Here is a 27,173-nt window from a genome sequence, read left to right as displayed (position 1 = left end):
CTAAATTTCATGGATTCCTCTTAAGAATATCTCTTCTAGAATCAGATAATCCTGTCTCTGACATATACTACTGTGACCATTAGCAAATGTGGTAACATTCCCTAGTTTCAATTTTTTCATCCACAAAATGGAGGTAATAATAACTATTGTACCTACCCAACAAGCTAGTTGTGACAACCAAATGAGTTCATGTATGGAAAGCATTGTGAAAACTTTAAAAAGGTTATATGAATTCAGACTATTATTATAATTTCTAGAATTTGACAGGTATTAGAGTCAATCAATCCCATAGCCAGTAGTCTGAAGCATCTACTTTCCCCCTTATTTGGAATATCAGAATATTTGCTAATATTGTCACTCACCCATTTTTTTCAAAGATCAATGAAAGCAATTATAACCATCAGTTATTTTGTGTTGTTGTTGTTATTGTTGTTTTTAAAGAACACTGGGATATCATTTATAAGGGCTTGGTCATTGGATATCAAAGGGCAATTACATATTCTCTTTTCATTCCCTCATTAATCTTAGACCAATCACTTAAGCTTTTAGAGCCTCAACCCTTTGTCTGTAAAATGGGGATAATATTAAGTGTACCACCTACTTCACAAGATCATTGGATAGAAAGTTCTTTGTAAAAATTAAAGGACTATAGAAATATGAGCATTACTAGTACTATATTGGATTTCAACTGCCTAATAACCACTTTTGGTCCATACTTCCCAACTTCGACATCGTTCTCCTTGAGAGGGCAAACAGAAAAAAAAAATCCAGTATTTCTTCTTTCTTTTTATCCTCCTATCTATCTCCAAGTGATGGTTCAACTTATAAATATGGCATAGTTATAAATAAATGGAAAGAAATGATGGGGGCAAAGGAAAAATCCATAAAAGGAAAATTTAAGGAGAGAGATGTTCTGCTCATACCTACTTATAATAATAGCTAACATTTCTGTAGCATTCTAAAGTTTGCCAAGCTCTTTATTAATATCAGTTCCTTTGAACCTCACAATAACCTCATGAGATTGTTGTTGGTTTTTTGTTTTTTTTTTTAGTGAGGCAATTGGGGTTAAGTGACTTGCCCAGGGTCACACAGCTAGTAGGTGTTAAGTGTCTGAGGCCGGATTTGAACTCAGGTACTCCTGATTCCAGGGCCTGTGCTCTATCCACTGCGCCACCTAGCTGCCCCGAGATTGTTGTTGTTGTTGTTGTTCAGTTGTTTTAGTTGTGTCTGACTCTTTGTGACTCCTTTGGGTATTTTCATGGCAAAGCTACTGGAGTGGTTTGCCATTTACTTCTTTGGCTCATCTTACAGATGAGGAGACTGAGACAAACAGGGTTAAGTAACTTGCCCAGGGTCACACAGTGTCTTAGGTTAGATTTGAATTCAGAAAGAATTTTCTGACAATTCTGGCACTCTATCCACTAGGTCACCTAGCTGCCCCACCCTGTGAGATAGGTGCTATTATTATCCTCACCTACATATAAAAGAACTGAGGCATATAGAAGTTAAATGGCTTGCCTAGGGTCATACTGATAGATAGTAGATGTCTGAGGGAAGATTTGAACTCAAGTCTTTCTGATTCCAGATCCAGTGTTGTGTATGCTATGCCACCCAACAGCTTACTTTCTTCCCCATCCCATCCCTTTATCTACCATGTAGAGAAAAGGAACAGAAGATGTGATAGTAACTTGAGAATGATTTATAACCACTGAGAAGTGAGCACATATTATTACTACTAGTGAAATAAAGACCACAGGGATAATTTTGCTCATCACTCCCCTAGAATTGGTTATAGTTGTGCATGTTTTCAAAAATATCATTTGTGACTGAGGTACATATCTTTAAAATATGGTCTGATTTAAGGTTATATATATATTTTTTGAGGTCTTTTTTTTTTTTTTTGCAGGGCAATGGGGGTTAAGTGACTGGCCCAGGGTCACACAGCTAGTAAGTGTCAAGTGTCTGAGGCCGGATTTGAACTCAGGTACTCCTGAATACAGGGCCGGTGCTTATCCACTGCACCACCTAGCTGCCCCAAGGTTATATATTTTTAAAATTGCCTGATAAACCACTTTAATTCAGAGAATTTTAGAGTTGGAAGGAAATAACCATCTTGTGCAAAGGTGTCCATTTTATAAATAAAGGAAAGTGAGAACTGAAAGGTTAGATGACTTATCCAAAGTCACTTAGCTAGTTGAGCTGGGTTTCAAACCCAGGTGTCTGAGATCATTGTCCAGGATTCCATTACTCTTTCCAATAGAAGACACCTCATTGCCACCCCTCTGGTGAAACATATTGCAAAAATATTATTAAAATCATAGAGGGGGGACGGCTAGGTGACACAGTGGATAAAGCACCGGCCCTGGATTCAGGAGTACCTGAGTTCAAATCCGGCCTCAGACACTTGACACTTACTAGCTGTGTGACCCTGGGCAAGTCACTTAACCCCCATTGCCCCGCAAAAAAAAAAAAAAAATCATAGAGGAACCATAGCATGTTAGAGTGGAAGGAGACCCTAGGAATTATTTAGGAGTCTACCCTTGGCATTTAAGTGACAGACAAGGAAACAAAAGACTTTCTCAGTCTGTCCTCAGCATACTTAAAGACTGGTGATGTTACATGTTGCAGCCAAAGAAAGTGTGGAAGAATGGATTGACATTCAATTTAATTCTTGGGAAATATTTGAAATCTCAGCCTGTAGGTCTCCCTAAGCATTATGGGTATTTTACTGATTCTTGGTTGTATTAAGTTTGTACACAATTTTCAAGCCTGGAAAAGTCATTTAAAGTTTAAATTTGACTGAAAAGACAATGTACCATTTTATGAATTCAGCTCAGAGAATTCGTCTGACTCCTGATAAAATATTAAATGAAATTTGTGACTATCTGATTCCACATTCCAGGCATGTACCTAGATTATATGTGTGTCAGTGATAGGTCCACTTAAAGCCTCTAAAAGAAATTAATTTAAAATCAGAGAATGTCAAAGCTGGCAGGGGCTAAAAAAAATGTAGATTGTTATAATTGGAATTGAATTTAATTCAGCAAAGATTTGTTAAGGGGCTGCTGCTGCTGACAAGGTTATCTGCAAACCACGCTGCCTGCCCTACCGCCATTATCTTCACTGTCCTCATTCCCCTCCCATTAGAATTTTGGACTTTGTCTTGGGATGTTGGGGTATGATAAGGGAGATTTCTCTTGTAGTCTTTGATCCTAAGAATATATTCTCTTTGAGGAAGGAATTATTTTGCTTTCTTGTATTTGCATTCCCAGTGCTCAGCATAGTGCCTGGCATATGGTAAGCCTTAATTAATGCTTTATCAGTCACTCAGTCAATGGCCCTATACCAAGCATGAATGATAAAAAAAAAAATGACAAAAATGGCAGCCCCTTTCCTCAAAGAGTTTATAATTAATTTTTGGTGGGGGGAAAGCATATAGACATTCATATAATAATATATGATTAATACTCAGGCATAGAGCTGCAGAAAATTGGAGGAGGGGGAGAATACTTTTATTGGGAAGGAACCTTAAGACAGGATAGACTGTTAGGAGTCTGAAGGGGGCTTAATATAATTTGAATCTTTCATTTTATAAATAAAAAACCTGAGGCCCAGAGAGATAGTTAATTTCCAATAACAAAATGGGAAGTGAAAAACAGAATCATAGATCTGGAATTGGCCATCTAGTCCAACCCTGTCTTTTTCGGGGGGGGGGGGCAGGCAGGGCAATGAGGGTTAAGTGATTTGCCCAGGGTCACACAGCTAGTAAGTGCCAAATGTCTGAGACTGGATTTGAACTCAGGTCCTCCTGAATCCAGGGCCAGTCCTTTATCCACTGTGCCACCTAGCTGCCTCCTAAAACTGTTATTTTATAGATGAGGAAGTCAAAGCCCAAGGAGGCTGTGATTTATTCAAGGTCATACAAGCAACAATTATCAGAGGTGGAATTCAAACACTGGACCTCTAATTCCAGAGCCAGTGCTCTTTCCACCATAACATGCTAAGAAGAGATTTTTCTCTCTGTATTTAGCATTAAGTTCAAATCACTCTCCTCTTGATATGAGATGAACAATTTGGAAAGATTGATTACCTTTCTCCTAACTTCTTTCATCATTATGTAGAAGGGTTGTTTGTTCCTCACCCCTGCTCTTAGAGTTGCAAAGATCTTTAGTAAAAAAATGGAAGGAAAATAGCAAGCATGATAGAACATACCACAATGTATGGGAAAAGGAGCCCCACTGCAAAATTGGAGAGCCAGTTGACTGTCCCTGCGATCATAAAGGCAGCCGGCCGCTGAGTTTGCTGGAAAAACTCTCCAGTCAAGATGAATGGGATTCCACCTGAAATGGAACAGCCGAGATATCACATTAATAAAAGCCCAGTGGTTGCCATTCCTATAGTATCAACATTCAAATGTCAGTCTTTGGCAAATACTCATGACATGCATAGGATCCTCTTATGACAAGAACCAGGTCTTCATGTTTGAGTGAAAAGGGGATGATGGGAACACTCTGAAGTCCTGTTTCCTTTAAATCACCTTTATGTCCTGAATGTTTAAATAGTGCTTGGTGTGTTCATCACAAATTTCATTGCTGTCCAAATAAAATTTGCAGTGCTCCCTGACATACTGTGGATTTTGCCTAGGGTGTCACCAAATAGATATTAAAAACTTGATGGAAGTTTGACTGAAAAATATATTGGGGGGCTAGGTACAGTGGAATGAGGCAAGAGCTGGGAGACAGGACCCTTGGATTTGAGTCAGTGCCCTGCCAACTATGAAGCCTTAAACATCCCGCAGAGCATCTCGGGGACAGGTTCCTTGTCTGTAGTATTTAGGTGGTCAGATTATCTCTAAAGTCCCTATCAACTCTCACTCTCTGTTATCTCAAAGTAGGGTTCACTGCCTCCTGAATGACAGTATGCTTTATTTGGCCTCTGGAGGGGCAGGTTAAAGCAAATACCTGTGTTCAGGTATTTCTAGGAACACAATCACCAGCTTTTAACTAATAAATATTTTAAGGACCAAATAAACATTCATCAGCTCATGCAGAATGTGTTCTAAATGGCATGCATCAACCTGATTTCTTTAAGTGGTGAATATGGATATTAGATACATAAAGCATTCATAATAGTGATTAAGACATTCTGGAAAATAGGTAAAAATTTCACCATTAAATGAAATTTATGATTAATTTAGGGCTGTTCGTTGTCACAGTGGAAAAATTCCCTGTCCTAGAGTCAGGAAGATGGATCTTTATATCAATGAAATCATAGGTCAAATACCTATTGCATCCCTATCCTACTGTCCAGAACAGGGCCAGTTAGATACACCATGCACACTACAGATATGTTGGGCTTTTTTCTTTTTCTTTTTTTTTTTCTATTTTTTTTTTTTGAGGGGCAATGAGGGTTAAGTGACTTGCACACAGCTAATAAGTATCAAGTGTCTGAGGCTGGGTTTGAACTCAGGTCCACCTGAATACAGGGCCAGTGCTTTATCCACAGTGCCACCTAGCTGCCTCCCCACACCTCTGATATATTGTATCCCATTTTAGGAAGGACAGAGTATGTCCAAAGAAGGGCAAAAAGAAGACCTCAGGGCACTAAGAGATTAAGTGACTTATCCAGGGACATACAGATATGATCAGAGGCAGGACCTGAACCCAAGTCTTACTGACTCCAAGGCCAGCTCCCGGTCTATTATGCCATGACTGCTTCCATGTCCATTCTGGCCATTAAGCTTTTCTTAATGAAAACTAAAATGATATTAGCGTTATTTTTTTCCTGAGGCTATATTATGCTTTTGCTACATACTGAGGTGGTTGTTAAATAAAACCCCAAGATTGTTCCATGTGAAGTTCTTCTAAGCCCCAAATGTTCATGTTGTGCTTGCCATTGATTTTTCCTAAATGTTAATATGCTTTCCACCTTCATGCCTTTGATCAGAATACTCATACTCTCCCTCTGTACCTATTGAATTTATCCCCACCCATGAAGGCTCAACTCAGAGGTTACCTTCATCATGGAGCCCAGTAGAATATTCCTGGCACACTTTTCTCCAAGATCACCCACTGTTAGCAATTATTTAATATACTTATATAATATATAATACCATGTAGGTTTGTATCTTTTTCTCCTACTAACTATAAGCTCTATTAAGTCAGAGACTATGCTTTCTCTAAAATGTATTAATTATCTTTGTCAAATGGGCTTCATTTCAAAGGAATCCTTTCTTACTTTACTATCATACTTTACTTTTAACTATCTCTTACTTTACTTTACTGTTACTATCATATCTCCCATGAGTGGTAATTTTCTCTCTACCAATTGCTCATTCCCCTGGTCTGGTTGCCAAAACCAAAAACCCAACACACACACACACACACACACACACACACACACACACACACACACTCAGCTGGAAGACTAGAGACATGGATTGTAATCCTGACTCTGCTAGTAACTTGTTGGGCAAGTTACTTCACTTGACCTATCTGAAGGTTGTGATCTATAAATGATGGTGGCATTGAATTAAATAACCAGTAAGATCTTCTCTGGCTTTGGCATTCTATGTTTTAAGGCGGATTCTACCTCTGGTAGATGGTTTTAAGAACCTTTTTCAGATCTGGCCTTCTAAAATTCTATGGGCTTGGTTGTTCCTTCTGCAATATGTGTGATAAAACTGAGGTGATGAGAAATCATATTACTTTCCCTAGGATTTTGCAATTTGTACTAGAAATTACATTGTTGGCTCTGTCGCCATGTACATTAATTTATTACTGAGCCATTGTGATGCCATTCATTGTAATAAACTAGATATCTAGAATCAGATAGAGTATCTTCTCTTTCCAGAGTCTGGTCCACTAAATAATTCTCCTGGTGCCAGACAGCCTCATTAGTGAATGACCCCCAGACAAATAGGAGTTTGCTTTTTATTGCAAGAGAAACAATGCCCCCCTGAGATGTGGGAGACCTCAGGAGGCTGTGTGAGGCCAACAGGGAATCTACTGTAGCATCTCACACTCAAATAGCAGCCTGAGGCATGTATTATGTATTGAACTTCCCACTTGGCCAATTAAAAAAAAGGTAGCACAGAAAAACTTTTCAACTCCTATGTTTCAGAACATAAAGAACCTTGGGATTACCTAATCCAGGCCCCTTTTACAGATGAGGAAAGTGAGGTCCAAGGAGTTAAAAATGATATAGCTCTCATCTATATAGAGACCTTCAAGGTCTACAAAGTGTTACAATTACATTATGTTGTTTGGTCTCTGCAACCACCCTGTGAGGTTGGTGTTATTATTATTCTCATTGTATAGGTGAGTAAACAGACTCCCAGAGATTAAGAGACTCCCCCAGGGTCATATAGTCAATAAGGGTCTGAGTCAGGATTTCAAAACAGATGTTCCTGCTTCCAGGTCCAGTTTTTCATGTGTTAAGCACTAATGCTTTTGAAAAATAACTATGGCTAACCAGATTCAGTTAATGGTGAGACTCTCATATACCTTCATTTCATTTGGTTTGGGAAATAGAAATAACCAGTGGCTAATAAGTGAAACTTTTAAGATTAAGTCTTACCAATGGGAGAGAAAACAACATCAGCAACATGTTTTCAGACCAAAAGGATTGAAATGGATCTCAAGTCTGTGTTCCTCCCCACCCACCCCCTTCCCTCTGACAGATAACTGGGTCATCTCACCCTCCTCAGCGAAGAGCATGTAGGGACATTTGTACGGAGGAGAGGAACCTCTTCTAGTTAGGAAGCAGGTTTCATTCAATCAGCAAGTATTAATTTACTCATTACTTTGTGCTCAGTATTCCGTTAGGTGCTGGGAAAAGTGGAGAGATATGCTACAGAGTTCCAAAAAAGATTATGGTCCTGATGGGGAGACGACACAAAATTGAAAAGTTAAAGAACATCAGAACTGTAGAAGAAATGACACAGGAAGCCCAGAGTAGTGGGGCAAGCCTATAATCCCAGCTACCCAGGGGGGCAGAGGCTGGTGGTTCACTTAAGTTTGGGAGTTCTAAGCCAAAGTGGCCTATTCTGATCAGATGAGTGCACTACCTTCAACATTAATATGGGGAGGGAGAAAGTGGAAAGCTCATGATATTAATGTTAGACCAGGACAGAAATGGAAAGAAGGGAGGAAGGAAGGAAGGGAAGGAGGGAGGGAGGAAAGAAAAAAGAAAGGGAGAAAGAAAGAAAGGAAAGAAGGAAGGAAGGAAGGAAGGAAGGAAGGAAGGAAGGAAGGAAGGAAGGAAGGAAGGAAGGAAGGAAGGAAGGAAGGAAGGAAGGAAGGAAGGAAGGAAGGAAGGGGGGGGGGAGAGAGAGAAAAAAAAGAAAGATCACAAGAATCAGCTAAGCACCAAATGAAAGAGACAGTACTAGTTTAGGGGAGAAATCCTTTTAATGGTCTTCCGGGCTCACCTCACAAATACCTTCATATTTACCTATGTTTCTAATGCATATCTCTGGTTTTTGTTTTTGTGAGGCAAACAGGATTAAGTGATTTGCCCAGGGCTACACAGCTAGTAAGTATCAAGTGTCTGAGGCAAGATTTGAATTCAAGTCCTGACTCCAGGCCTCATGTTCTATCCACTGCACCACCCTCATATCTCTGTTCACATCAATCTTCTGCTCAAAAATTTTCAGTGGCTCCCCATTGCCTACTGAATGAACTTCAAACTCCATAGCCTACAAAACCTTCTATAGCTGGTTTACCTTTTCAGCCTTATCTTAACTTCTCTACTGCCATACTTCACCCATATTCTCCTGCCTAGTTTTGCCATGTTCTTCCATTTATCAGGAATGACTTTCTACCCTGCAAACTGTGCTCTGTCCTCAAACCCAGTTTGTTGTCATCCTATCTATTATTTTCCTGCTTTTTAATCTTCATCTTTCCCTCTGTTTATTTTAAATTATTTATTTAGATCACATTTCTAGATAGGTCCCTTGCCCCTTGGAATTGCACCTCCCTTTATAATGAAGGTACAATTAAACAAAAACAACCAATATAGGAATTGTGCCTGAAAATGGAGGAATCATTCTGCCCCTGTCATCCCCTGACTCTCTGGAAGAAACAGAGGGGCAGATAGGTGGTTCAGTGGATAGAGTACTGGTCCTGGAGTCAAGAGGACCTGAATTCAAATCTTACCTTAGACACTTAATAGCTGTGTGACCCTGGGCAAATCAGGTAACCCCAAATGTCTTAAACATCCAGAGCCATTTCCAGTTGTCCTGATAGATGTCTTGCCACTGGACCCAGATGGCTCTGGAGGAGAGAGTGAGGTTGGTGACTTTGCCCAGTCCTCCCTCACTTAAATCCAATACAGTGCAAGTCAGAACATCACCCTGATGTCATGGTCCTCTTGGAGAATGAAGGACAAACAACAACAACAACAAGAGGAGGCATGCTATCTGGTACTATTCTTGGTTTTTCTGTAATTCAGAATCTGGTTTCCCTTTAGTGGTCTTTTCCTTTATATCGTTATAGTCATTGTATAGATATTTTTCCTCTGGCTCCATTTATTTCATTTGGCATCACATCATATAAATGTTCACATATTTTCTGAGTTCTTCATAATTGTCATTTCTTACTGCATAAAAAATATTCAGTTGAATTCATACCAGGATTTATTGTCTGTTTAGTCATTTCCCAACTGACAGACACCCATCCTACTAATTCTTCAATGCTATCTCTTCTGTGATTCCCTGAGATGGAAAAAATTTCTCCTTCATCTGACCTCAAAGCACTTTATATTTATCTTATGAACCTATCATATTCTAATTTGTTTTATATACATCCGTGTATATGTCTTGCTGCCCCTATATCCAACTGCTTAGCAATGTTGTCAATGCTATCTCCACTCTTGTATATAACACCTTCTCTGTATTCATACAGCGACCAGCTTAGTTTAGGGCCTTATTACCTCTCCTCCAATTTGTTATAATAGACTTCTAGTTGTCCTCTCTTCCTTGAGCCTGTGCCTACTTGAATCTATCTTCTCCTTTGTCGTCAAAATGATTTTTCTGACCATCTCTCCCTGATCAGTGAGCTTGAGTAGTTCTTTATTACTGCCAAGACTTAAAAACCAAACCCCGAACTCTTCTATATACCACTTAAAGGTCTTCGTAATGTGGCTCTTTCCTACCTTTCCAGTCTTCCTGAACTTCACTTCCTTCTATGAACTCTGTGGCTCACTGAAGCTGGACTACATGCCTCACACATAAGTGTCCATCTTCTCTCTCCATGCCTTTGACTGCCTTGATGCTCTGCATCTCTACTTCCTAGCTCCCCTGCCTTCCTTCAAGTTTCAGCTCAAAGTTCATCTTCTGTGGGAGTCCTATCCTGGTCTGGCTCAGCTGCTAATACTCTCCTGTATGAGTCTCCATTTGCTTTATACTTACTTATCTTGTATATTTAATGTCTTATTTCCCCCAATGGAATGTGTACTCCTTGAGAGTAGGGACTGTCCCTGCTTTTCTATCCCTGGTACTTAGCACAGTGCTTTATAAACAAAGGAAGAGGAGGGGAAGAATAAGTATTATGTAGATCCTGGGAATTGTGTCTCTCAGTGAAGATCATGACCGCTTCACAATCTCTCATCCTCTTTTTTATGTCTTTCCTTAAGTTCTACCTAGAGGATCCTCCCTACAGAGAGGAGATTCTTTAATTACCTTGGGTTTATCAGTGTGGCATCTGGGCTACCACATAGATATACACAGCATGTTGGCATACTCTTTGCCACTGGTCTTTTCTTTCACCTCAAGTAAAGGAAACACCACCACATGGTATCCTGGCACATTCTATGGATGCCCATAGGCTGTTTGCTTTCATTCTTCCCTCCCTTTAAGATAATTTGGAAATTGATTCCTGAGTGTCTTTAAAATTGTAGATCCTCAAGCATGGATTACTTCCATATGTAGTTGATCAGGTATCAGGTTCTATCCCTATTTTTTTTCTTAAATGCTATCGTCCTTCACATCATCGTTGGTGTTGTTCATCCTTTGTTTCTGAAGAGTAACAACAACAACAACAACAACAGTTCCTCACATAGTGCATTGGGTAATGAAGTGATGAGTTTGAATATGGTGGTTCCACTACTGTCACTTATGATAATGGATCACAAGAGAAACAGCTGATCTGTTCCATTTTGCATCTCTTTTTTGTCCTGTCTTTTGGTTTCTTCCATACATGATTTCTGGATAATCTGATTTAGTTGGATTCCATGATAACCTTTCTGTAGGTCTGTTTTCTTTCTACTGTTTTGTGATGTTTTACTACTTATGATACTCTCTCTCTCTCCTTCATGTTTTCTAAATAAATTTGTATTCTAAAGTTCTTAGCTGCCATGTCTCTCTACTTGGTAAGGAGATTAAGTGTTGATGGCTGAGATGGTTTCTTACCTCTTTTAGACTCCTTGCTGTGGAGATTGATTCAATTCAATAAACATTTATTAAGCACAAACTATGTTCCTAGGCACTGTCCTAAGTGCTGATTATAGGAATTCAACAGAAGTAATAGTAGGAGGAAGGCATTCCAGGTATGGGAAGCAGTCTGCACAAAGGCATGAAGGGTGAAGAGAGTAGTCCAGTTTGCTTTGAAGTATAGGGTACATAGAATGGGGTGTCATGAAATAAAGCTGGAAAAATAGGGATGACCCAGGTTTGTTCAAAGTTTTGAATGCCTTCTATTGATAGTAGGAGCAGTAGCAGAAGCAGTAATAAAAACTAACTTTTATGCAATGCTTTAAGGTTTGCAACATGCTTTATATATGTTAATTCATTCAATAAATATTTATTATCTCAAACTAAATTAACTGTGCCCATGCTTAGGTGAGTATGAAGGAAATGTTCCACTGGATAATATGGATGATACCTGGAGCTTGCTTTGAGGTATTGTTTTTTGTTTTTTTCAGTAGGACAAGAGAAAAGAAAAAACAAAACAAAACAAAAAAACTCATTGCAGTTGGAAGAAAAAAAATCTTGTGTTTCATCTTCTCTCCAAAAGTTATTAGTTCTAATGTGGGGAAATTAATTTAACTTTTTTGGGTTTCAGAAGCCTCATCAAAATGAGCATAATGGTACATTGTGTGCCTGAAGACAAAGGCTAGACTATTGGATCTCTTGAGGTCTCAACTGGCTATAGAATTTATGATTCTGTGAATTCCTTGGAGGAAAGCTTCCTGTAAACATGAAATATTAGTTACTCTGAAGGTTTGGACCAGAGATGTAATGAACAATTTTTTATGCCATAAGCAAGCAGACATAAAATATGTCCCAGGTGACTGGCACAAAATGTGTCCCTGAAATCAATTTTTAAAGAAACTCCTACTGGGGAGAGGGGAACAGTGGGTTGGGAGAAGCTGGGGAGGAGCTCAAATTGGGTCCAACCACTGGGAGAAGGAAGCTGTTGTTAGCTGTGCCTATTTTAACTAACTATTCTTGCTAGCTATTAGCTGCTTAATTATTTAATTAAAGTTTCTTGGGGGTAAAGCTTCAGTTATTCATTCCTAGTTAAGGTTCTAGGCTGAACTAAGTATAGAAAACAGTGGTTTTATTCAAATGGACCCCCAAGACTTGAAATTAGTTTGAATGCTTGTTCTGAAAGCAGGGTTGATAATACTTGTGAGACTCTCACAGTCTGTTTCCAATAGTTCCAGATAAAATTAGGCAATATGTAATTTCAGCACTAAAATAGAGTAGGCAGAAGGAAGTTCTCTTCTGGATATAACCATAGGATTATAGAGTATGAGAGATGAAGAGACCTTAGCACAGAGAATATAGAATGTTAGAGGCAGGAGAGACATTAGAACATGGACCATAGAATATTAGGGTTTTAAGGGACTTCAGAGACATGTAATATTTAGACCTCTAACTTCATAGGGCTGTGATGAGGTAAGTATTAAGCAAACTATGAAATACTATAAAAATATGAGTGATTGTAACAACCTAATTTAATCCCTTCATTTTATAGGTAAAGGAACTGAAGTTCAGAGGAATAAACTGATTGGCCTAATACCCCACAACTAGTTAATAGTAGATCTGTTGTTGTTGTTGTTTGTCCTTCATTCTCAAAGAGGACATGACATCGAGGTGATGTCATGACTTGCAGTGAATTGGATTTAAATGAGGGAGGGCTGTGTAAGGTTACCAACCTCACTCTCTCCTCCAGAGCCATCTGGGTGCAGTGGCAAGATATAGATCAGGACTGCTAGAAATGGCCCTGAATATTTAAGGCAATTGAAGTTAAGTGACTTGCCCAGGGTCACAGAGCTAGTGAGTGTCTGAGGTGAGATTTGAACTGAGGTCCTCCTGACTCCAGGGCCTGTGTTCTATCTCCTGTACCATGTAGCTACCCCAATAGTAGATCTAGGATTCAATTTTCAGACTCTCACCTGAGTCATCTTTTCCTTGCAGCATTTAGTGTGGCATATTGGAAAACATCCCATTCTCGAATTTGAGGCAGGATCAGCGATTTCTTGAGAATGGAGAACTCCCTCCTCTCTTGAAGATTGAAATGCATAAGATTCAGGAGATAAGTCCCAAGGAGTTACCTGAGACACTGAGGAGTTAAATGATTTGCTCAGAGTCATGCAGCTAGTAAAGATGGCAGAGGAAGGGCAGCTAGGTGGTGGAGTGGATAAAGCACTGTCCCTGGATTCAGGAGGACCTGAGTTCAAATCTGACCTCAGGAACTTGACACTTACTAGCTGTGTGACCTTGGGCAAATCACTTAAACCCCATTGCCCTGCAAAAACCAAAACAAAACAAAACAAAAATCCCAGCAGAGGGGAGATTTGAATTTAGCTCTTCCTAATTCCAAATCCAGCATGCTATTCCATCAGTCAGTAAATATGTACTTATTAAGCACCTACTATGTGCCAGGCTTAGTGCATTTATTAAGCACCTATGATGTGCTAGGCTTTGTGTTAAGCACTGGTATAAAAAAGAAGCAAAAAACCAGTCCCTGTCCTCAGACAGCTCACATTATGGTGAGAGAAGCAACTTGCAAAGAATTTTGTACACCCAAGATTGATACCGTGTAAATGGGAAGTAATCTCAGAGGAAAGGCACTAGTGATAGGGGCAGTACCTGGAAAAGCTTCTTGCAGAAGCTGGGATTTTAGCTGAAACATGGGGGAATACAGGGAACCCAGGAAGCAAAGATGAGGAGGGAGGGCATACAGGGAGATCATTTCATGATTTCTCTGTACTCAGGTCATTCAGTGCTGAATCATGGCTGGAAGTCAGCCAGCAAGTCTGTCATCTCTGAGATATCCACATGCTGAAGCACTATGTCTCTGGAGTCTCCAGGAATCTTGATGGAATCTTTGGCACAAGCTTCTTACAATGGCCCTGACAAGACAATTCACCCTATCCTTCATACAGATGAGAAAAGTAAGATTACAAGAGAATAACAGGCTGAGCTAGAACTGATTCCAAATCTAGCATTTGTTGGTTTGTTTTGTTTTCCCCCTGATATCTGAGATATCAGAGACATTGCACCAAATGATTATTATTAAGGTCCCTTCCGGTGAAGCAGTAATAGTCTTCATGGTTTAGTACCATATTTGAAGTCAGAGGTCATGGATTCTAATAATTTGTCTGCATGTTGGCCAAATCTTTTTATATTCTGGTCCCTAGCTTTTTTATCAATGCAAAGAGGAGGTTGATCGTTATGATCCATTGAAGTTCTAGATCCAATAAAGAATTCCATTGTTTTTACTCCAAAGCCTTCCTCCAGGACCCCACAGACAAAGGCACATCTGTACATGGCTAGAGAAAGCATAAAATGCCTCATTTCCCCACACAAGTAATTTGTAACAGCAGTCACGACTGCAACACCAATCAGAAAGCCCATTATGAAGTCTGTTATAAACATTTAAAACAAAAATAATCAGCTGGGGTGCCAAATTGATTGGCGGAACTCATTACCATCTCTGAGCAAACATGTCCCCCATGCAATCGGACGTCAGGTTTGTTTTCCCATCATTACTGAATAAGAGTTGTAGACAAGCAGCTCATTTCTTCCAGTGTATAAGATGAGAAAACGACGAAGCATTGTGTGATAAGGTGTTTAAGAATATGTTAGCAGCAAGGTTCCCCCTGGGATTTCTTTTCACAGTGAGGCAGTGTCATGGATCATCTGGATTTGAAGCCAGAGAGACGGTGAAATAATCGTAGCTTGTATTTATACAGTGCCCTGAGGTTTATCAAGTGCTTTCCTCACGAGAGCCCTGGGGTAGGGGTAATGTAAGCACAATTTTCATTCCTAGCTTTCACATAAGGAAAATGAAGACCAAAAAGATTAGGTGGGAGGGTGAAATGGGCAGACATTTCGTTTATACAAGCACATGGGTAAACCAATTACATTAGTATTAATTGAAACTTTAAATGATTCTCTTCCTGCCCCTCCAGAATGACCCTAGAGTTATGAGGTAGAGGAGTATTATGGAGCAGAGTGGTGGAAGAAAAAAACTAGAAATAACTTCTTTACCAGATATTCTTTTGCTAAGTGGAAAAAGCCCTAAATTTATGGTCAAAGGATCTGGTTTTAGGACTTAGAAACCATTGAGTCATAGTAAATTTCATCTTTTTCCAGATATCGAATAGTTAATTTTTCCTCAAAATAACAAAAGAGATGCTTACAACATAGAATACGTGTAAGCACACACTGACAAATAATTTGGCATACAATAGTAATCTATCACTTTTATTATACTTTCCCAGGAGATGGATACTTAAACATTTAACACTTTGTGGGACTGCTAAACAAGCTTTTCAATTTTGCCTTTGGTTGCTTTGTACAAGTAACTTAATTGGGGTCTGTAACTTCTGACCAGTCAGGGATGCATGATTCATCCTCCTGTCAAAGGTCATCTCATGGGAGAGGCCATAAATACAGGAAGCACCTTCTCCTATTAATGACTTTGAACCTACTGAACTAAGAGGGAAGGGCTAAGGCTAGTAACATCCATTGTAGGATCACTCTTTGGTCACCTCTGCTCTGAGAAAGATAAAACGAAGTGTTAGAGGCAGTCAAGGATGCAAGATCAGTCTCAGGCAAGTGCACATGCTTGCTGCCATGCGCTATCCCCAACCCATTCCACAGAATTCTGAGGGAGAGGATGCCTTTGTAGCAAGCAGTATGATCTGAAGAGAGAATATAGATTTCATTGTTTGAGTTACAGTTTAATGCTTATCATATCCAGTGCCTTCTGACTCTCTCCTTGAAGAAAATAATCTTAGTATATAGGTAAGAGATGTTTCTATGGTGTAGAAGTCTTTGGAATCTTTCTTTTATTAACCTTGACCTATATTTGCCAACATATTCTCACCATTCTTTCCTTTGCTCACTTTTGCATTGAGATTCCTGAGGATTAAGGCACATGCTATTTTAATTTGGAGGATCTCCTCAAGTTCTTCTTAGAATTTCTCTATCTCCTCATCTTCCACAATAGAAGTTTTTTGTTTATGTGCATTAATCACTGCAAGTCTCCCCATAAAGTACATTTTCTTGTTGCCTTCAGTTGTACTATGAAACCAAGTCTTTCAGCTCCTTTATTTGCCTCTCCAAAGGGAATTTCATGAGCCATCCATCCATTTAGCTAGAATTTGCTTATATCTTCTGGCTTCTTTTATGAGAGTGTCAATGTTAATATGGTGGCAAGGTATAGAAGATAGAAAACTGGCTTCATTGTCAGGAAGCCCTGATTTCAAATACTGCCTCTGACACATTCTGGCCACATGACCCTATGTTTGAAACTCAACCTCTAAGTCCCTCGGCTACTTTTAAAGACTCTTAAATCACAGAGCATTTGCCAATCTGCTGGGGTTTCCTCACCAGGAGCTCCCAACACCAGTGAAACCACAGGTCTGGACCTACAAGATACATTGGTTACTGAATAGAGATCTTATATTTAGAGTTCTAACAGTTATATTAGTGTCTGGATGGCTTCTAGTACCTCTGCCTGCTTTTCTTTTCCATTACTACCAATGTGGAATTGGAAGAGAAGGGTTCCCTTCTTTTTATATTTTCCTTGTTTCAGAAGTTGCCTTGACCAATTAATTCAGCAGGGTAGTGATGATGACATGCCTCTTGGCACTTGGTCAGTATCATGCCTGCTGACTATGCAGCTATACAGAAGGAGATACAGCTTGGACTCCTCTGGTACAGGCTTCAAGAGTCCAGGGTAACCTCCCTGCCTTAGAGTAGGGTTCTTGTGAAAGAACCTTTGTAAAGTGCAGATAATCATACTTATACTCTTTACCTCATAGGAATGTGGCATAGAAAGCCCTTTCAAAGTATAATACACTATAGAAATGTGAGCTATTATACGAGAGATTAAACCAGGTGATTTCAAAGGTCTCTTGAAGCTCTAAGGACCTGTTTTGATCTTGGACTCTCAAGTCCTCGTGGCACATTCATTTCAAGTTTGAAAAGGGGCCCTAAATCCAAGAGAAAAGCTTCAGATATGGAACAAAGCTTTGAAAGAAGAACAAACAATTCACAAGGAGTTACGGTACTGACCCAAAACTTGTGACAAAGTTGAATGCAATCAAAGGACTATATACTTTGATGCTTTATGCTGTGGAGAATGCCGTGTTGTTTTCTGATCCCCAGTTTCACAGCTTTGGAGCTGTCAGGGACTTCAGAGGAAGGTCACCTAGTCCAAGCCCTACATTTTACAGATGAGGAAACTGAGGCTGAGAAATGTTAGGTGACTTTTCTAAGGTTGGACAAGGAGAAAGTGACAGAAGCAGGATGTGATCCAAGTCCAAACCATAGACTCTTCCACTACACTAAGTTGCTTTTCTACTTCACTGACAAAACAAAATGTAGAGTGAATGGATAGATGACTCAAAGCACTGTGTTAGCAGAGCCATTCAATTATTCAACAGACGTTTATTAAAAATCTAATGTGTATAAGACACTGTGCTTATAAAAATATAATTAGGACATCATAGACTTTTTGATCCTTCAGGGCTGTAGGATATGACTGTATAGGCTTATAGAGCTGAAACATACCTTAAAGGATATAGCTCAACCCTTTCATTTTTACAGATGAGGCAACTAAGACCCCAAGAAGAGAATGACTTCCTTCTGGTCATCTAAGTAATAAATAGCAGAGCAGGGATTCCAACTAAGGCATAACAACAACAACAAAAAGCTAGACTTAATATGGAGTTTTAAGGTTTGTAATGTGCTTTATATATGTCACCTCATTTGATTCTCACAACAACCCTATGAGGTAGGTGCAATTATTACCGGTGATAGGTGCTATTATTAACCCTGTTTTACAAATGAGGAAACTGAACTTGTTCAGGGTCACACAGCTAGTGTCCAAGGAAAGATTTGAATTTAGGTCTTCCTAAGTCCAGAACTCCATCTACCTAACTATTTAATTGTTCCAAATCCAGTGTTTAAGTGTTTATATCAGGCTATAAAATACACACACACACATACATGAATGCATGTATATGTATGTATGTACATATGTATACATTTATGTGTATGTGTATATCTATATCTCTCTATCATGTCTTTATCATCTATCTAGCATTTACCTACCTACCTATCTCTCTCTCTCTCTCTCTCTCTCTTATTCTAGTCTTTTGAGCCCCTTTGATTTCATCAGTGTGGGCATCCCCTCATCAACCATCTATTCCCTTTAGCTGTAATTCCCTTATATCTTCTGGCTTCATGTATAGTGAGAATGAAGATAATGATATGGCAGATGGAAAGCTGGCTTTGTTGTGAGGAAGACCTGAGTTCAAATATTGCCTCTTACACATTCTGCCTATGACTTTGAAAATTGGGGCAGTCTGAAAACATAAATAGAATTTTTTAAAGTGTCAATAAATTCCTAGATAACAGGCCCAACCTAATTAAGACAAATGAGACTATTTGGTGTCCCTTTCTAATGTCTAAGGTTGACAATGTATAGAATACCACATCATGGTAATTATCATTCACATTTGTGTAGAGCTTAAAGTCTTACAAAATGCTTTTATCACATCAGATCTAAACATAATTCAAGCACCATTATCTTAATTTCACAGATTAGAACACTGAGGTTTAGAGATGTAAAGTCATTTTTTCAGTTATGTAGCCCGGAGGAATGGGAGCTATGGTATGAGCCTGTCTTCTGACTCTGAGTTCAAGTTCTTCCCTCTTAGCTATATTGGCTGGCCAATGACTCTTCCTTATACTGAAAATATCTGAGCTCCTCAAAACTCTTTTGTTCTGATGTCAACCAGCAGTTACCTTTCAGTTCTCTTTATATATCACTGCGTTTAAATAGTCTTATAACCTATCTCCAGAAAAAAAAAGAAAAAGAAAAAAAATTCTATGTTTGTATCTGTGAAGTAGTGCAAATGCACAGAGATAAGTTTGGAGTCATAAAGACCTAGAAGTAAATCCTATCTCTGACAGATACTAATTGTATGATACTAGATAAATTGCTTAACCTTTCATTACTTCAGGTACCTTTCCAAGACTCTAATGTGCAAACTAGGTGCTTAAACAATAGCTGATGGAATTTCTTATGCCAATGTAACCAGAGGTCTTCTGTCTCCCCAAATATCTATATCTATGACTTTTTAAAGCTCTTTGTTTAGCCTTTGTTCTTTTCCCATTTTACCTTACACAGCTTATATATTTGATACTGGACTGTAAGCTCCTTGAGGACAAGAACTATGCTGTTTTTCACCTTCGCATCTTCAGTACTGAACTCAATTCTTTTCACAAGATAAATGCTTAAGTAATAGGGTTATGTAAGATGACCCATTTCCTACAAACGATTCTCATGCGCCTTCGTTTCCAGATTTTTTTATCATTCTGACCACTCTTCCCTAGAAATGCTTTGTTCCTCAACGTCTCTGCTAAATGGAGGTTCCTAGAACTGAACACAATATTCTAGGTGGCCTAGTCAGTAGAATGAACCAAAGGGATTCATTCTCAGCTTAAACTGCTTATCTCTTTGTAGGATCATCTGGATACTGTGAGAAAATAATGATTAATAATGCATTTCTAAGAGAAACCCAGACATTAGTTTAAGTTGCTCTCTTCCCCTCACCCCAGAAAGTTCAATTCTTAGGAGGAAGTTTTAAGCCATACCTGAGATGAGTTCAGGTGAACAATAGGAATTCAGAATGATTCTTTTGTTTAGCTAGGGGAAGACACAACTAGGTGCAGGAACTTATCCTCTCTAAGACCATTGCTCAATTCATGTCAATCAGTGGAGCTAAATGATACTATGATCAATTAGCTTAGGTCAATGTATGGTGACCCGCCTCTATATAAGGGGGATAAAATACCTGGGCAGACCAGGGTCAGTTTCTCTTTTACTCCCCACGTGCCCTCTCTCTCTAGCTTCTCACCCTCTTAGTTCAGAAGGCTGTTTCTTAGGGGTATGTAATTGTTTAGGCCTATAAGCCTATGGCTAGTGAGGAAGTCAGGGAGACATGTGGTCAATATGTTAATAATATGTAATTTTAGTTTATAAGCAGCAATAATTTTAGAAAGTATAGCTTAGCAACAAATAATTTAAGCTAACACATGTAATGATTGGAATGATGCCACCTACTAGAGACTTGCTGTGGGAAAGCTCCACCATGAGGAAAATGCCTCAGAGACATTGTGGCTTTTCCTTGGCATCAGGAAATGACGTTTGCTCATGGGTGCTGTCTATCAAGGCTACCAGCCAATCAACTTGAGGAGCCTCCTATTTTCTGGGAGGAGACAGGAAGGAGGAAAGGGAGCCTGTGGGGAGAGCTCTTGGGGCTTTTTCTACCAAAAGGGCTGTGGCCGCCACTGCTCTAAGGGAAGGTGGCGCTCCAGCCGCTACAGGGTCCAGCTGAGTTGAATAGTAGGCTATAGGGTGTTGGTTAGGCCCCAGTGATTGAGTCAGAACTCCAGAAGCCACCCCCCTTTGTTCATGCACAAAGAGAGTGAAAGGCTTACTATAATCTGGTAGTCCTAGGGCAGGTGCTGATAACAAGGCCCACTTTAATTCTTTTATGGCTGAGAGATGCTGGGGATCCAACTGTAAAATATCTGGGACAGAACTTTTTGTTAGAGCTATGAGAGGTTTAGTAATTTCACCAAAAGAGGGTATCCATTGTCTACAGTACCCAGCTACTCCCAGAATGGCTCTTAATTGCTTCTTAGTAGAGGGGGCAGAAAGTTGTTGAATGGCCTGGACTCGCTTAGAAGAGACAGAGCGAGTTCCAGCAGCCAGAATAAATCCTAAATATTCCACCTGGGGCAAACACCATTGTACCTTTGACTTGGACACTTTGTGGCCTCTCTTGTGCAGCTCTAGTAGTAAGTGACGGCTATCTTCCTGACAAATTTCAGCATTAGGGGAGGCTAAAAGTAAGTCATCAACATATTGTACTAGTGTGGAGCCTTTAAAGGTAAAGGAGGCCAGATCCTGCTGTAAAATTTGGGAAAATAATGTGGGACTGTCTACAAATCCCTGTGGGAGTCTAGTCCAGGTCCACTGTCTATTTTTCCAGGTAAAAGCAAATAAATATTGAAAGTCCTCATGTACTGGTATGGAGAAAAAGGCAGAGCAGAGGTCTACCACTGTGAAGCATGTAGATTCACAGGGAATGGAAGAAATTATGGTAGAAGGGGAAGCCACTATAGCATGTCTAGGGATAACATAATTATTAATTGCTCTAAGATCTTGCACGAAACGATAAACAGGTTTACCATCTGGCCCAGGCTTGGGTTTTTTAACTGGCAAAATGGGAGTATTGCATGGAGAGTGATGACATGGAATAATTTTTCTCATGAGTTCTTTGGAACTATGATTGTTCATTGTGTTGATCAGAGTTTATTATCTTTACAATATTTCTGTTATTATATAAATTGTTCCCATAGTTCTACTCACTTTACTTTGATTATACAGGTCTTCCTAGGTTTTTCTGAAATCCCATTCATTATTTTTTATAGAACAATTGTATTACATCACATTTAAAAACAATAATTTGTTTAGCCATTCCATAATTGATGGGCATCCCCCTCAGTTTCAAATTCTGTTAAGGGCTAAAATTCTAGCTAAACTGTCTAAAATATCTAGTGAGTGGTCGCCAATAAATTATAAGCTTTAGCGAGAGTTAGACTTTTAAGCATTTATTAAGGAGAATAAGAATTTGGTAAAGAGAGAGAGAAAGGCCTAGATTCCTATCTATTAAAGGGAGAGCACATTTCTAGCTCCACTCTCCACCAGAGTCCAAAGGAAAGAGAGTGAGACTGAGCGCCAGTCTCTTCCTTTTCTATATTGTTGTTCGCATATTATTAGTTAGCAATAGTTATATTCTTTTTACTGTTCCGTCAAGGAAACATTTTGTTTCTTGAGGAACAAAAGGGGGGACTGTAATGATTGGAATGATGCCACCTACTAGAGACTTGCTGTGGGAAAGCTCCATCATGAGGAAAATGCCTCAGAGGCATTGTGGCTTTTCCTTGGCGTCAGGAAATGACGTTTGCTCATGGGTGCTGTCTATCAAGGCTACCAGCCAATCAACTTGAGGAGCCTCCTATTTTCTGGGAGGAGACAGGAAGGAGGAAAGGGAGCCTGTGGGGAGAGCTCTTGGGGCTTTTTGGGTTCCTGACTTGATGGTGGTGGCGGCAGAGGACTTCACAGGAAATTTGAGGAAAGATAGGAATGCCAGGCTGTTGGAATTCTGTTCTCAATCTTTTTCTTTCTACTTTTCCAATAAACCCTTAAAAACCTAAACTCGTTTTATCAGTAATTTTAGTCAGTTTCCCCCAAAACTGGGGGAACAGATTAGAATCCACATTTAGAATCTTAAATTACACACACAATACATTCAAAAGGGAAAAATAATCGGCATATGTGTGTATACACATGATATACATATACATACATACATATTATATACATGTCTTTTAGGAACATATATCTCCCAGGAACAGTCATATTCAGGAAATGAATGAGACTATCTGTTGTGGGCCCTCTAGTCCTCTGATTATAAGAAAAGACCGCATGGATGTTTCTGAACTGGACTTCTCTAAATTTGAGTCACCCATGATAAGGCTACCCAAGATATTTTTCTATGAAAAAGCCTTCAAATTCAAATTTTCTTACTAGATTGCCCTCCCCTACGCAGGAGAGTTTCAGATGGAATATCACGATGCTCTGAGGTTGGAATAGTAAGCAAATCATGAAAACTTTATAGATGGTGCAAACAAGAGATCTAGTCCCTGTGATTTGCCAGCAGATCAGTAGCTGAGGTCAGACCAGATTTAGGATCACTCAGCCAATAAGCATTTATTGGATGGTATGTGTTCTATGCTTTGTATACATTTGCTTTACTTCCTATCTAGTGCTGAGGATCCTAAGTGATTCTTACTTAATGGTAAATCATTGTCCCATCTGAAGCACCTTTATATAATGTGTGAGCACCATACTAATCTATCCTCTGGAACTCAGAATGTTTGGACATGGCATAGAGTCTTCCAGGTGAGAGTGTAATCCCTGGTGTCAGTTGTAGGTTACTATTTAAACTTAACCTGGTTTTGAAGACCCTCCACAGTCTGGCCTTAATTTATCCAGGCAACCTCATGTCCTTCTCCGTGTGGTGAAACCTATAGATCCCTTCTTAGCACAGAATGTTTTAAAATACACAATATAAAATACATAGGATTGCAACAGAAATCAAATATATTGAAATACAGTTTTAAAAATATAAAAGAAAGATTGAATTTCTGATATAGTAATTAATATATGGCAGGACAGCTAGGTGCTTTAGTGAATAGAGTTCTGGGCCTAGAGTCAGGAAGACCTGAGTTCAAATCCAACATCAGGCACTTACTAGCTGTGTGACCCTGGACAAGTCACTTAACCCTGTTTGCCTCAGTTTCCTTACCTGTAAAATGAGCCAGAGAAGGAAATGGCAAAGCATTTTAGTATCTTTGCCAAGAAAATCCCAAATGGGGGTCACAAAGAGCTGGACATGACTGAAAACGACTGAAAAATGTATGGCAACGAGAATAATGACTAGAGCTATTTCAGAGTAGTGATAAGTATAAATTATATTTTGAAATAGCTACAACAATTATAAGGTGATATGAAAACACTTGTGATTTCTATTGGTGGTAAAGTCACAAGAACTGCTTATATTGTGTTTTGTTGCCTCATGTTCACAATGAAAGAAAATGCTAAATTTCATTTAGAGATTAGTGAAAAATGAAGATATAATTTTTCTCATCTAAGTTCATAGACCCCCTTGAGGGAAGGAAATGGCATTGGGATCATGGTGAAATATGAATGTCGAGTCGTCAGAGGAAGGAATACAGTTCAGAGACCTTGCTACTCATTCTGCCATTGCCAGTGATTCGCTTCAGGCAAACCACCTGATAGTGCAGGTCCAGTTCCAATTAGAAAGTCTCTGATTCTTCTATCAATCCACCATCTCTGTGTGTGTGACTAGAAAGCTCCTATTTGTCAATAGATAACTCCCTCTCTCTCTTGCTTTTCACTTAAACATATTCTTTTTTCTCTTCTCATCATCCTGCCAGAAAATTACACCTCTAAAAGCATTCCTTTTCTAATACAGAATTGGGCACTTAGGACCATCCAGATCAATGCCAGAAGAATGAGGCTGTAATATAATGCATGATAATAACAATACCCACTTAACAATAACAACTGCTCTTGTAGACTCAGAGCCCTGATAGACTTTCCTAAATCCTGATGTTCTGCCACTAAGGACTGGAGATCATAGAACTTCAGAGTTCTGGAACCTGAGGAAGAATTCTCAGAAGTCACCAAACCCACACACTGAATCATCATGGCCTGAGCCATCAGGTTATTCCCTAAATGGGAATGTAATCGCTAATGATAATAGCAAACATTTACAAAACACGTTAGGGTTTGTGAAGCATTTTACAAATATTACCTGACTTTATCTTCACAACAACCCTGGCAGGTTTGTCCTGTTTTCACCCCCATTTTATAGGTGAGGAAACTGAGATAGATAGAGGTGACAAGTCTTGTCCAGGGCCACACAGCTAGTGAGTGTTGGAGGAAATATTTGCACTCAGTTCTTCCTGACTCCAGGTTTAGAATTATATCCACTGTGCCACCTAGCTTCCTAGATAGTTTCCTTGAATATGAACTTTACTCAGTAGGAAATAGAGAACTATGTAAGAGTTTTGAACAGAAGGGATATGCACATATAGAATACACCTATGTATAATTAGAGGGAAGAAGACATTGTCTTGATATGAGGAAAAAAAATTCTAAAACATTAGTTGCCTAAAATGAAATGGACAACTTCTGAAGTTGCAGACCAGTAAGTAGAAGATGGTAGATTCCTTCTTAATGAAGGTCTTCAAGCAGATCACAAGATGATTACTTTGGGGGCTGTTGTAAGGGGGATTGCTATTCAGGTAAAGGTTGGTTGAGATGCCCAATTCTGACTTTTCCACCTTGGCTTCTATGATTTGGTGATTTGCTCACAGTCATCTGGTAGTAAGTGTCAGAGTGAAGACTTGAATGCAGGTCTTCTGAATTCTGGCGAATCTAGTGATCTGAATTCTGATAGGCTAGAAAGCATTCCTAAGAAAAGCAGTTCTCCTGATGCTGAGAGCATGCATTTGGAGGTTGGGTTGGGGGTGGGGGAGGGATTAGGTGCGGAGAAATATTAGAACAAAATAAAATGAATAATGTTTTGGAGAAAGAGTACAAAGTGAGGTACCATGGGAAAATATTATTATTTTCTATTTTAGCCTATGCTCCTATGTAATTGAGCACTTCGGTAAATGCATATATAATTAAGAATACCAGGGAAAAATGGAAATATTTATGAGAAAAAATTCCTCTCTGCTTCATTAATTAACAAACAGTTAATAACCCACATTTTGTGTATCTAACTTCAATTTGCTCAGGATTAATCATAGCACTTATTTAAATCATCTAAATGAATTCTTCTTCACTGAAGTATAAAGCAATCCCCTTCCTTGAATACTGATTAGCATATTTTGATACATACTGAATTCCAATGTAATTTCTTTGGCTGATGCTTTTAGAATGAGTTTTTTGAACAGTATTATGCTATTTAGACTTTTCCATGCGGTACTTTTTATTTCTTCCCTCCAGAAAAGCAAATGTTTAGAAAGGATAAGAAAAAGAAAGCGATAGTTTGACCCTGCTAATGCCTATTAAAAACAAATTTTCCTTTTGCCTACTGATGGATATGGAAAATAAATGAATGGGGCAGCTAGGTGGTGCAGTGGATAAAGCACTGGCCCTGGATTCAGGAGGACCTGAGTTCAAATCCGGCCCCAGACACTTGACACTTACTAGCTGTGGGCCCTGGGCAAGTCACTTAACCCTCATTGCCCCACAAAAATAAATAAATGGGTTAAAAAAGACAGTTAAAATATGTTAAAGTACATGTATTGGGAATCTGTCCTGTTCATTTGTTTTATTTAGAGGTATTTGCTATAGCATTATATATCAAAGGAAGAGATCAAACATCGCTAGAGTTTGTTCTATAACTTATAGTTCATGAGAGAAGAGAGGCAACGTTGGTGAGATATCACTGTAGACATAGAGCTAGAGTTTTGATTCTTCTCTCACAACATGATAACGTGGAAATGTGTTCAACATGACTGTACACATATAAGCTATATCAGATTGCTTGCTCTCTTGGGAAGGGGGGAGAGAAGGGTGAAAAATTTGGAACTCAAAATCTTACAAAAATGAATTTGAAAACGATCTTTACATGTAATTGGGAAAAACAAAATACTATTAAGATGGGGGAAAAATAAAACAAGAGCCAGGCTGGGTTGGTAGCAGAGCATCTCATAGCACTGAAGTCCTAGGTTCAGAAATGTAGGTACTCAGCCCAGAATTTCTGCTGTACCTTATTAAGTGGAGAAATGTAGGTAGACCTGGGAAGTTGACCATTCATGTCTCAACTTGCCTTCTCCAAAGTACTGATATTTTCTGCTCTGTCTATACCCTGTGCTGACAGTTAGGGATGAAGTTTTCCATGGCTCCTCATCATTCAACTATACTTTTCAGGATTGGGGCCCCAAGGTCCTTGGAGAACAGAGCAAAGAATGCCCTAAGGAGTCAGAAAGCCCTTGTTTTCCAGAAATGCCAGTGAGTAGTTATGACAGT

General features: G+C 39.2%; 1 protein-coding gene across 4 annotated transcripts in view; it reads right to left on the bottom strand.

Annotated features, from left to right (window-relative positions):
• The window catches only part of SLC2A9 (solute carrier family 2 member 9), a 310,297-nt gene that overhangs the window by 32,204 nt on the left and 250,920 nt on the right, over positions 1–27,173 (bottom strand). For all 4 annotated transcript variants that reach the window (XM_043972628.1, XM_043972627.1, XM_043972629.1 and 1 more), the window contains one exon: positions 4,213–4,340. In XM_043972628.1, coding sequence (XP_043828563.1) covers positions 4,213–4,340 — 128 coding nt within the window. The remainder of the gene's footprint in view (positions 1–4,212; positions 4,341–27,173) is intronic.

This window comes from Dromiciops gliroides, chromosome 6 (assembly GCF_019393635.1).
Source record: "Dromiciops gliroides isolate mDroGli1 chromosome 6, mDroGli1.pri, whole genome shotgun sequence".
NCBI lineage: Eukaryota > Metazoa > Chordata > Mammalia > Microbiotheria > Microbiotheriidae > Dromiciops > Dromiciops gliroides.
Note: the sequence above shows the minus strand (reverse complement) of the source record. Positions and strands in the feature narration are given on the sequence as shown.